The sequence below is a fragment of the Salvelinus sp. IW2-2015 genome, linkage group LG32 (genome assembly GCF_002910315.2).
Source record: "Salvelinus sp. IW2-2015 linkage group LG32, ASM291031v2, whole genome shotgun sequence".
NCBI lineage: Eukaryota > Metazoa > Chordata > Actinopteri > Salmoniformes > Salmonidae > Salvelinus > Salvelinus sp. IW2-2015.
The window spans coordinates 13,259,509-13,272,018 of record NC_036871.1 but is presented as its reverse complement, the minus strand read 5'-3'; the positions used below and the strand labels follow the sequence as shown (position 1 = coordinate 13,272,018).

Genomic DNA, 12,510 nt, shown 5'->3' with positions numbered 1-12,510 from the left:
TACAGTAAGTACTACACATGATCGAGAGATACTACAGTGRGTAGTATAGTATACTACAAAATTCTGTAGCAAGCCAGCAAGCAAGCTACACCCGGCACAGCCAGAAGAGGACTAGCCACCCCTCATAGCCTGGTTCCTCTCTAGCTTTCTTCCTAGGTTTTGGCCTTTCTAGGGAGTTTTTCCTAGCCACCGTGCTTCTACACCTGCATTGCTTGCTGTTTGGGGTTTTAGGCTGGGTTTCTGTACAGCACTTTGAGATATCAACTGATGTAAGAAGGGCTATATAAATACATTTGATTTGATTTGATTAGTATAGTACTCTATACGACAGTTTACTACAGAATTCTATAGTAAGTACTATAGTATTCTATAGTAAACTGTAGTCTTTTTCCATCTGGGAAACCTTCACCTGTGATATTGAAATGAAAGCTAATTTCTGGTGTGTGTATGGAAGGAGCAATGATAATTCTACATGCCCTTTAAAGTACCAGGCAATTTGCCCTCTGTTCTATGTGTGCCAGTTTATCACAGTGAAGGGGGAGTAGATTGTCCAACTAAGGTCAGATTGACAGTAATAGCAATAATTACTTGGAGTGACTGAGGAGCACACCCAGCTATCCAATCAGGCACTGAGGGGACGTCCAGCCATCCAATCAGGTGAAGGACCCTAGTTACTAATCAGTAGCAGAATAGCCCACTTGACAATCAGACAGGACTCCCAATTCACCACTGATTGCAGAGGTCGTATGCCCCCCTCAAAACCCTCAACCAACCCCCCAGCCTGAAGACACACTGCCAATCCTAATCTCTCGCAATGAGCCACCCTGGCCCTATAAGCCTGTTAGCAGTGAAGGGTGCATGCAAAATAATGATGTGTGCATGCAGGTGTCTCTACAATATCCCCTGAGTTAAATTGAGTATAGGTTAAGTTATTTGTCTCATCCACCTTGAGGTTTGTGACCAGCTGTGTTTATACTGCAGCATGCAGATTAAAAGCATATCTAGTCTACTCTTCGGCTCAAATCCAAACATGGAACCAAACTGCAGTGTGCTCCATACGATTCTCTCCAGAGTAGCGAAAAGCACATTTTCAGAAGGCAAATGTATTCAGAATAGTAGGTGAAACCTTGAACTGCTTCTGACATAGAAATGTTCTATTGAAACCAAGTGAAGACAAATAATTTTAGACAGACATGCGGCAACCGAGCCAGACAGGGAGGCCTATGGACAGTGTAACACCAGGGGAAACCCTGGGCATGAAGCTGGGCCTCCTGGTGGTTCAGAGCAGAGCCGGTGCAGTTCTTCCTGGTTAATGAGGCGGGTCTCCCTAATGAGGCATGAGTGCAGCAGGAACCAACCGGGCCTGGACAGAACCTGACTGACTGGATACTAATCCTCAGGAAATGGGCTCTTAACCGCACGCCATATCCCCATCAGAGCAACTGTCAGACATGAAAAAGGTGCTTGGCGGTCTGTTGATGTATTACCCTGTAGTACTAAATCTCCTCTCTCTTCACAGGCAAAGRCACAGAGCGGCCAACTTTGTACTCAAATAGAAAGCACAAATACATACACACATGGATGTACGTATGCTTGTGTGTGTATGTTCTTCTGTGCGCTTTGAGACAATGATGGTGGATTAAACTGAAACAGACTGGAGGGAGTTGCACGGGAGGCAAAAGCAAACACGAACGTGCACTTTGTTTTATTGTTACACAGGCGCCAGTCATCAAAAACAAAGGGAGGTAGAGTCTTTAGTGAGATTAGATTTACGGTATATTTACATAAAGGACAAATATGGATGCACTCCATGCTTTGTCTTAAGGCTATGTTTGATTGACCTTGTAATATATTTACAATAATGTGTGGTTGATCTGTTTTTAAACCTCCTTCTGCTTTAGTCCAYTAATAACACCACAGTTGAATACACTCCACTCTTTACTCTGTCTAGACTAGCTTTACAGTGTCTTCCAGAAGACCAGTGTTTTCCTAATGATTATGGGGACCAACGATTATCTCTGAACAACCCTGTATGGAGGCTGAAAAGATTTGCATTGGCCCTCAGACCCTCAAAAAGGACTAAAGTACTGATGCACCAAGTCTGGAACCAACAGGACACTAAACAGCTTCTACTCACCAAGCCATAAGACTGTTAAAAAGCTAGCTAAATAGCTACCCGGACTATCTGCATAGACACTTTTTTGACTCTTCACATACACTGCTGCTACTATTTATTATCTATCCTGTTGCCTTGTCACTTTATTACTAGGTATAGTGYCTTCTGAAAGTATTTGACTTTATGTTTTTCAGTGGCAGGGACTGGGAGACTAGTCAGGATCGAGGGAAAGATGAACGGAGCAAAGTACCAAGATATCCTTGATGAATACCTGCTCCAGAGCGCTCAGGACCTCAGACTGAGACAAAGGCTCAACTTCCAACAGGACAACGACCCTAAGCACACAGCCAAGACAACGCAGGAGTGGCTTTGGGACAAGTCTCTGAATGTCATTGAGTGGCCCAGCCAGAGCCCAGACTTGAACCAGATCAAACATCTCTGGAGAGACCTGAAAATAGCTGTACAGCGACACTCCCCATCCAACCTGACAGAGCTTGGGAGGATCTGCAGAGAAGCCAAAGGTGATTCAACAAAGTACTGAGTAAAGGGTCTGAATACTTACAATACCAGTCAAACGTTTGGACACACCTACCCATTCAAGGGATTTTCTTTATTTTTACTATTTTCTACATTGTAGAATAATAGTGAAGACATCAGATATATAAAATAACACATATAGAATCATGTAGTAACCAAAAAAGTGTAATACAAATCAAAATATATTTTATATTTGAGATTCTTCAAAGTAGCCACCCTTTGCCTTGATGACAGCTTTGCACACTCTTGGCATTCTCTCAACTAGCTTCACCTGGAATTCCTTCCCAACAGTCTTGAAAGAGTTCCCACATATGCTGAGCACTTGTTGGCTGCTTTTCCTTCASTCTGCGGTCCAACTCATCCMAAACCATCTCAATTGGGTTGAGGTTGGGTRWTTSTGGAGGCCAGGTCATCTAATTCAGCACTCCATCACTCTCCTTCTTGGTCAAATAACCCTTACACAGCCTGGAGGTGTGTTGGGTCATTGTCTGGTTGAAAAACTAATTATAGTCGCAAACCAGATGGGATGGTGTATCGCTGCAGAATGCTGTGGTAGCCATGCTGGTTAAGTGTGCCTTGAATTCTAAATAAATCACAGTGTCACCAGTAAAACACCCCCACACAATCACACCTCCTCCTCCATGCTTCACGGTGGGAACCACACATGCAGAGATCATCCGTTCACCTACTCTGCGTCTCACAAAGACAYGGTGGTTGGAACCAAAAATCTAACATTTGGACTCATCAGACCAAAGGACAGATTTCCACCGGTTTAATGTCCATTGCTCGTATTTCAGGCCTTCAAGTCTCTTCTTATTATTGGTGTCCTTTAGTAGTGGTTTCTTTGCAGCAATTCAACCATAAAGGCCTGATTCACACAGTATGCTCTGAACAGTTGATGTTGAAATGTGTCTGTTACTTTAACTCTGTGAAGCATTTATTTGGGCTGCAATCTGAGGCTGGTAACTCTAACGAACGTATCCTCTGCAGCAGAGGTAACTCTAGGTCTTCCTTTCCTGATGCGGTCCTCRTGAGAGCCAGTTTCATCATAGCACTTTTTTTTGCGACTGCACTTGAAGAAAGATCTTGAAATTGACTAACTGATGACAAAGTTGTCATCAATGCAAAGGGTGGCTACTTTGAAGAATATATTTTGATTTGTTCATCACTTTTTTGGTTACTACATGATTCCATATGATTCCACTTTTGACTGGTACTGTAGGTTTACTAAACAAAAGCAATGTCGCAAAATAATCCCTGAGACATACAGTATGTAATGGAAATGGMAGATATAGAGTGYATTCGGAAAGTGTTCAGACCCCTTCCCTTTTCCCACATTACAGCCTTATTCTAAAATAGATTAAATTAAACATTTTTCTTTATCTATCTACACACAATACCCCATAATGACAAAGAGAAAACAAGTTTTTTGAAACTTTACAAATGTAGAAAAAATAAAAAACAGAAAAACCTTATTTACATAAGTATTCAGACCCTTTGCTTTGAGACTCGAAATTGAGCTCAGGTGCATCCTGTTTCCATTGWTCATTMTTGAGATGTTTCTACAATGTGATTGGAGTCCACCTGTGGTAAATTCAATTGATTGGACATGATTTGAAAAGGCACACATCTGTCTATGGTGTTGGTTACTACATGATTCCATATGTGTTATTTCATCATTTKGATGTCTTCACTACTATTCTACAATGTAGAAAATAGTACAAATAAAAGAAAACCCTGGAAAGAGTAGGTGTTTCCAAACTTTTTACTGGTACTGTATGTAAATGTTATATTTCAGTTTTTTATTTTTAATACATTTGCAACAATTTCTAAAAACCTGTTTTTGCTTTGTCCTTATTGGGTATTGTGCGTAGATTGATGAGGGGGGGAAATAATTTAATCAATTTTAGAATAAGGCTGTAATGTAACAAAATATGGAAAAGGTCAAGGGGTCTGAATACTTTCCGAATGCATTGTATATGTACTTATCTACCTCAATTACCTCGTACCCCTGCACATCGACTTGGGACTGGTATCCAGTGTATATAGCCAAGATATCATTACTCATTGTGAATTTATTATTGCTTGAATTATTACTTTTCTATTATTTCTCTATTTTCTCTCCCTCTCTGCATTGTTGGGAAGGGCCCGTAAGTAAGGATTTCATTGTTGAGTCTACACCCGTTGTTGACGAAGCACGTGACAAATACAAATGTATTTGATTTGATTTGTCTATGTGAACAGATCCAGCCCACTGCCCAAGCAGTCCTCAAGGTCAACTGGATTAATGTCTCTGTTGTCTTGGCAGGCGTCTGTCTGAGTGTCTGTTTAAACGTCTGTCTGTCCTCTTTTCCTCCGTTGCTTGTAAACAGATTTCTCCTCCGTCTCCTGTCTACTTGGGCTTTGAGGTTCAGCTGGTTGGAAAGCAGACTGTAGCCACTCGTAGAACCTGTTGATGCACRAAAAACTTTTGCTATAGCGAATCGTATGCTCAAGAGTTGAGGTCTGAGAATATTTAAATTCCAATAAATTCTGAGCGCTTTTTGTAAATCAAGTCATGAACTAAACTTTGATCATCATTTTAGACACAATGATATGTAGCTAGCTGCTGTAATTGGTCATGGACAATTTACCTCTSAATTTGTTTGACATTTTCCTCCATTTTCTGATTGGCTACTTCCACCAGGAAGTAGATGTAGTCCTCCTTCACCAGGACCTGTCCTTTGTGGCTCAGTGGAACCTCCAGACCATGGGTACTTCGGACTGCCTAGAGAAATATCCCATGGAGAATGCACACAGAATAAAACAAACATCTTCTGTTACACAAGCATTAAAGCACTTCATTACAGAAGAATAATTGAAAAACTTAAACTCAATAACAAATCGTTATGATTTTGCCCTTCTTGTCTACAGTCAATCCAGAGTTTCTAAAGCCAGAGTTTATTGCCAAAGAGTGCTGTAAAATAAACATCAGTTTACATTAACTATCACTGCTGTGTTTTTCAGCCAACACATTGCATGCACAGTTCATGGTACAGTAGTTTTAATATAAGCAAGCTATACAGAGCCAACTGCAACATGTTGTAAACTAGTCTGGAGAGTCTGATATTTTTTTCTGGTGTTTTCAATGAGAACTAGAGAGCAGGACTTTAACTCCAACCAGAAGCTGTGCATCTTCAAGCTGTCTGCATTGGACATGAAGCACAAAACTTAAAACTTCAACACAGTATCTTCACATGACATCTCCAAATCAGACATCAAATCGCCCATATGACATTTCTTGGTGTGATGAAAAGCCAGGGACAGTTCAGTTTCTGCACATCTGGAGTGTCTGACACCTGGGACGGATAGATGATAAATAGACAGACACCACAGGAATAGGATGATACACCAYTGTAGCTATGACTTGCATAGTAGCTAGCTATTTGAATAATGTAATGGATGACAGTAGGCTAGCTATCTAACTAGCTTACAATGGTATACTAGTTAGATAGATAGCTGCAGCAGGCATTTAGTGACTGGAATAATACAAAAGCTAGCAAAAACCTCACCCSATCTATGAGAAGAATCMTTCCAGAACAKGAGCTGGTGGTGAAATAATAGGCTGAGTTGTTTATGGCAGAAACAATATGTGAGATGTCCTCCCTTCTTGCTGACATCTAAGTTATGTTGTTWAGACATTGTTTCTTCCATTGGATAAATGCATTTTCCATTTTAGCTAACAGACAGATTTTGAGAGTATAGTACTCTGTATCATCTATAATATACAGCGTTTTGCATTTAGTAAGCAAGCATGCTTGCCTAATGTTTTGAATAAAATGTCCTGTTTATCAAATGAAAAAAGCGTTTTACGGTTGCCGAGAGAGTCAAATGCTGATCAGTCAAATCAGAGAGGAAGAGGTAAAGCGAGAGGGATAGCTGGGCCCAAAATCCGTCTTCTCTGGCAACTGTTTTTTTTTCGCTCACCAAGCGAAGAGTTCTTCTCAAAATGTGATTTTAAACCTAACCCTGATCTTAACCACACTGCTAACCTTATGCCTAACCTTATATTAAAACCAAAAATCAAATGTTTGTTTTGATGAATGTTTAATATAGCCAATTTTGACTTTGTGGCTGTGGTGGACTAGTGGAAACCTGTTGTTCTCATATCTAGTTAATATAATGGATAATCTGTGGTCAAACGCGGATGTTTAAAAATTTCCTGCTGTCGCCACCGTGAGGCAACAGAGGGGAGGACAGCCACTTACAACTTCTCTCATGAATTAGTCCGTTTTGACATACCTTATCGTTGCCTTGATATATGTTTATGCTAGTTGTATTTAGACACATTATGGTATTTCTACTCAAACGTCCTGTTGACGTAATGAAGTTAGCTACCTAGGTAACAAGAAATTGCTTACTTGCTAGCTAATGCCACTKTCCAAAGACCACAAGTCACTCGTGTGTCTTCTACTGCTGCTTGCCAGCGTTCTGCATTTAACGTGRTTTACAAAGACTACTCTATTTGTGTGCAGATTACAACATCCAAGTTAACGAGCCATTCGAGTGAGTGAGTAAATTTGGAGGACCTTCGGTTTGGAAACTGTTCCCACAGTACATACCTGCGCCAAATTCAGATCAGAAACCAGTAAATAAAATAATTCAAAAACTTGAACTTACTATTACTTTTGCTAAAGTACAATAAATACATTGCATGGTTAGCTATTGCACTTCTACCTGTAGCTGTTTTATATGTTGTATTATGTTAGTTGAATGTAGTTCTGCCGATGGTTCTCATGAAACTGCCTGTGTGTTCTCCAGGTACTGATCCATGTGTGTGGAGTGAACCCAGTGGAGACCAACACCTGCTCTGGGACCTACACCAGGAAGCCCAGCCTGCCCTACACTCCAGGAACTGATGTGTCCGGGGTTGTGGAGGCTGTTGGAGATGGGGTCCAACTTACAGGTGCTGATTTTCTCCATCCATCCCTGTTACATTATGATTACTGATGGTATTCTCACGCGGAATGTGATGCTAGTGTAGTTAAGAAACATTTTGCATCCAGCACTACTTAAGAATATAGACTGATGAACCACAAGTAGCCTTTTGGTGAATGCATTTACAGTTCATATTAGGAAATCAGCAGAGGTGGGACCAAGTCATTGTTTTACAMGTCCCAAGTAAGTCTCAAGTCTTAGCACTCAAGTCCCAAGTCAAGTCCCAAGTCAAGACAGGCAAGTCCGAGTCAAGTCTCAAGTCATAAACTTTGAGTTTCGAGTCCTAAACAAGTCATAATGTGCTCTTCACCAAATGTAATACCATTTCATATGTTTAACAAGCGTAATAGTTAGTATATTACATTTACGCAAATCATGAATGGTTTAAAAAAATATCTATATATTTATTACTTTCCAAATAAACATTACATTTCCATGGAAATACATGGGTAGCCATGAGAAGACCCCCGCCCACCCAATAGTGATCGACTATCGAGGATCGCTATGGGGCGCAATCGGGCGATGTAGGCTTGTACACAATCTCCCAACCTTAACATATACACACACACACACATATACACACACACTCTGTGTGTGTACACTCTGTGTGGTTACAGTAGACTAACATATGTCAATGGTTTTAGGAACAGCAGTAACATCAGGCAGGATTTAGGCTACAGTCAAGTCACGAGTCATTGGTGTTAAAGTCAAGTTGCAAGTCATCATATTTGTAACTCGAGTCTAAGTCATGTGATTCGAGTCCACACCTCTGGAAATCAGTCAATTGAAATTAATTCATTAGGCCCTAATCTATGGATTTCACAACTGGGCAGGGGTGCAGCCATGGGTGGGCCTGGGGGGGCATAGGGCCACCCACTTGGGAGCAAGGYCCACCCACTGGGGAGCCAGGCCTAGCCAATCAGAATACATTTTTKCCCACAAAAGGGCTTTATTACAGACAGAAATACTCCTCAGTTTATTCAGATGTCTGGGTGGCTGGTCTCAGACAGATCGTAGGTGAAGAAGCCAGATGTGGAGGTCCTGGGCTGGCGTGGTTACACTTGATCTGCTGTTGTGAGGCTGGTTAGACGTACTGCCAAATTCTCTAAAACGACATTGGAGGCGGCTTATTGGTAGATCAATTCAATTGTCTGGCAACAGCTCTGGTGGACATTCCTGCAGTCAGCATGACAATTGCACGCTCCCTCAAACTGTGGCATTGTGTTGTGTGACAGAACGGCACATTTTAGAGTGCCTTTTATTGTCCACAGCACAGGTGCACCTTTGTAATGATCATACTGTTTAATCAGCTTCTTGATATGCCACACCTGCAGGTGGATGGATTATCTTGGCAAAGGAGAAATCCTCACTAACAGGATGTAAACAAATTTGTGCTCAATCAGAGAAATAGGAGTTTTTGTGTGTATGGAACATTTCTGGATCTTTTATTTCAGCTCATGAAACATGGTACCAACAATTTACATGTTGCGTTTATATTTTTGTTCAGTATATATTAAAGAGATTCTCTGAGTACTATTGTACACTTTTTAGACAGTATTTCTGAATGTAGTGCTCACGAGCCAAAAGTGGTCCCCGAAAATTGCTTACTACGTCACATATGTGTGCCATGTCATTGTTCTCTACCTCTCGCTCTGCTGTGTGTGCATCTTGCAGGCTGTCGCTTAGTTGGCGAGGGGCTGAAGCTCATTGGCTAGAACTTGAATTGCTCGGGGGCTGGCCCACGTGGGGGAAAATGTAAGGAAAATGGCGCATCATAGCTTCCAGAAAAACTAGGGATTTCGTGGCTAAGTGAGGTAAAACAGTAATTCTGCTCATAGATTATGCATGTATGAACTACACATTGACACATCCTGCCCAAAGCGGGAGGTTTAAAAAAGACTTAGTAGTCGCCAAAGTTCCTGAACATGTCTTTAAGTTGTTTGCATGACATTCAGGTGTATCTTTTGACCTTTCATCTTTCAGGCTGGTGACCGTGTGTTCACCACGGCCACAGAGACCGGAAGGTATGCAGAATACACCGTTGTGTCTGATGACCTTGTCCCTCGGCTGCCAGACTCCTTAGACTACAAACAGGGAGCTGCCATTGGGATCCCCTACTTCACAGCATACAGAGCTCTCTCCCATAAGTAAGACACCAACATTTTGACACCAATGTTTTGGTTGAGGTTTTTGGATTTGACATGGTTAGACAGATTCAGCATCACAATCGATTTAATGTTCAATTAAATTGAGGAGGTTCATTGACTCGGCTGGCAGAAAAGACTTACATTTTATGTTAAAAGCTGTATGCCTATTATTAAGTAATAGGCTTTGTTTGGGGGGTGTGTACAGTACAGTATAATGAATTSTGTCTTATGATGCAGAGCACATGCTAAAGCAGGCGAGACAGTACTCATCCATGGAGCCAGAGGCGGGGTAAGACCAATGCCCTCTTCTGTTTAATGTTTGTGCTGTATATTTTGTTTTTCATTTTGATTTATGAAGATCAAATTAATTCAACTGACCTTTATTGCACGACAGGTTTTTTAGGTGGGGTTGATTAAATACGGCTCAGCGTTTGTGACGTTTTCTTGGTGGTGTGTATCTGTCAGGTGGGGGTGTGCAGCGTGTCAGATGGCCTTGGGTCTGAGGGTCCTGGGGACAGCAGGGACCCCAGAGGGACTGAAGCTTGTCCTGAAGAACGGAGCTCACATAGAATGCTCTTTCCATGACATAGACTGACCAGATGAATCCAGGTGAAAGCTATGATCCCTTATTGATGTCACTTGTTAAATCCACTTCAATCAGTGTTGATGAACGGGAGGAGGCAAGTTATAGAAGGATTTTTAAGCCTTGAGACAATTGAGACATGGATTGTGTGTGTGCCATTCAGAGGGTGAATGGGCAAGACAAAACATTTCAGTGCCTTTGAACAGGGTATGGTAGTAGGTGCCAGAAATACCGGTTTGTGTCAAGAACTGCAACGCTGATGGATTTTTCACGCTCAACAGTTTCCAGTGTGTGTCAAGAATGGTCCACCACCCATGAAGCCAATGGTGACTTTAACAGAGTTACYGAGTTTAATGGCTGTGATAGGAAAAAAACTGAGGATGGATGAACAACATTGTAGTTATTCCCCAATACTAACCTAATTGACAGAGTGAAGAGAAGGAAGCCTGTACAGAGTAAAAAATATTCCAAAACATGCATCCTGTTTGCAACAAGGCATCAAAGTAATAATGCAAAAAATGTGGCAAAGCAAATTCAACTTTTTGTACTGAATACAAAGTGTTATGTTTGAGGAAAATCCAATACAACACATTACTGAGTACCACTCTCCATATTTTCAAGCATAGTGGTGGCTGCATCATGTTATGGGTATGATTTGTTCATTAAGGACTGGGGAGTTTTTCAGGATAAAGAAATGGAATGGAGCTAAGCACAGGCAAAATCCTAGAGGAAAACCTGGTTCAGTCTGCTTTCCACCAGACACTGGGAGATTAATTCACCTTTCACCAGGACAATAACCTAAAACACAAGGCCAAATCTACACTGGAGTTGCTTACGAGAAAACAGTAAATGTTCCCGAGTGGCCGAGTTACAGTTTTGACTTAACTCTACTTGAAAATCTATGGCAAGACCTGAAAATGGTTGTCTAGCAATGATCAACAACCAATTTGACACAGCATGAAGAATTTTGAAAATAAAATTCCAGTTGTGGAAAGCTCKTAGAGACTTACCCAGAAAGAGTCACAGCTGTAATCACTGCCAAAGGTGCTTCTGCATAGTATTGACTCAGGGGTGTGACACTTATGTACATGTGATATWTCTGTATTTCCTTTTCAATACATTTGCAGAAATWTCTATAAACATCTTTTCACTTCGTCATTATGTAGTATTGTATGTATATGGGTAAGAGAAAGAAAATTGAATCCATTTTGAATTCAGTCTGTAACACAACAAAATGTGGAATAAGTCAAGGAGTATGAATACTTTCTGAAGGCACTGTAAATTGATGATCTGATCGCATTCGACTCCATCAACACTCTTTTTCACTTTTTTCACTTTTACGGAGTATACCAAACATTAGGAACACCCACTCAAAGGCACTTAAATCTTTTGTTTTGCCCATTCATAGCTTTCACATGGATTCGCCTGGATTCATGTTCTTAATGTTTTACATACTCAGTGTATATTTGGGTATCGTCAGCCTAGCTGTGGAAGTTGATGTTATAGTCTCTGGGGATATGGCCAAGAGGGAGCATGAGATTAGGAACAGAATAGGCCCCAAAATGGACCCGAGTGGGATACTGCATGTGACTGTAGACTCCAATGTGTCCATAATATTCATAATCTCTTTGAGCACCAGAGGGTTATAGATGGTAGTATGATTCCCTTTACGGTCTATTGACATGCTTAAAACTGTTGTASTCCCCTACCATTAGAATACAGTTATTTGAATCCATCTTCCTTGAGGATATTATTTAACGGATTGCACCTCAAGATCTAGATTGTTTTTGAATAGGATCGCAACACCTTTTGAACTCCTTAGCCCATGACAGAAATAGAATTTACTGGCCCGCTCTTTTTCCCAGGCCACTTTGTCAGAATATATTGAATGAGTAATCCTTCTCCTTTAGCCATGTAAAAACTGCTCTTATTTTCCTATTGTCAGCCAAGKCATTGGAATTATATCTAGCTATACTCAATTCACCAGTATTCTATTTTGAGATAGGCACTGGTAGGTGTGGAAAACTAACTACTTACTGTTAAATGTTACTGATCGACATAGAGGATGAAATTCTGATTACTGTACATGAGGTCGTGGAGGAAGCGTTTCATGCATATGGAATTCACGTTGCTTGACATCTTGCCACAGA

General features: G+C 41.0%; 2 protein-coding genes across 2 annotated transcripts; one reads left to right on the top strand and one right to left on the bottom strand.

The window, feature by feature from the left end:
• Window positions 1-2,382: 2,382 nt before the first annotated feature.
• tyw3 (tRNA-yW synthesizing protein 3 homolog (S. cerevisiae)) lies at window positions 2,383-6,503 on the bottom strand. The gene is given in 4 exon segments (XM_070436754.1): window positions 2,383-5,102; window positions 5,287-5,416; window positions 5,534-5,609; window positions 6,205-6,503. Coding segments are annotated over 4 exon segments (531 nt in total). The 5' UTR covers window positions 6,313-6,503; the 3' UTR covers window positions 2,383-4,885.
• A 336-nt stretch (window positions 6,504-6,839) lies between these two features.
• LOC111956974 (quinone oxidoreductase-like) lies at window positions 6,840-10,372 on the top strand. Its single transcript, XM_070436781.1, has 6 exons — window positions 6,840-6,868; window positions 7,208-7,280; window positions 7,454-7,592; window positions 9,606-9,777; window positions 10,015-10,077; window positions 10,243-10,372. The coding sequence occupies exons 1-6, from the start codon at window positions 6,840-6,842 to the stop codon at window positions 10,370-10,372; spliced, it is 606 nt and encodes a 201-aa protein (XP_070292882.1).
• Window positions 10,373-12,510: the final 2,138 nt, after the last annotated feature.

What these genes read in the sequence shown, in the direction of transcription:
- LOC111956974 (XM_070436781.1), top strand. Translation starts at nt 6,840, where the DNA reads ATGTTTAAAAATTTCCTGCTGTCGCCACC. An exon ending in TACAGAGCTCTCTCCCATAA is followed by an intron (nt 9,778 to 10,014) that starts GTAAGACACCAA and finishes CTTATGATGCAG; the next exon opens with AGCACATGCTAAAGCAGGCG. An exon ending in AGAGGCGGGGTAAGACCAAT is followed by an intron (nt 10,078 to 10,242) that starts GCCCTCTTCTGT and finishes TGTATCTGTCAG; the next exon opens with GTGGGGGTGTGCAGCGTGTC.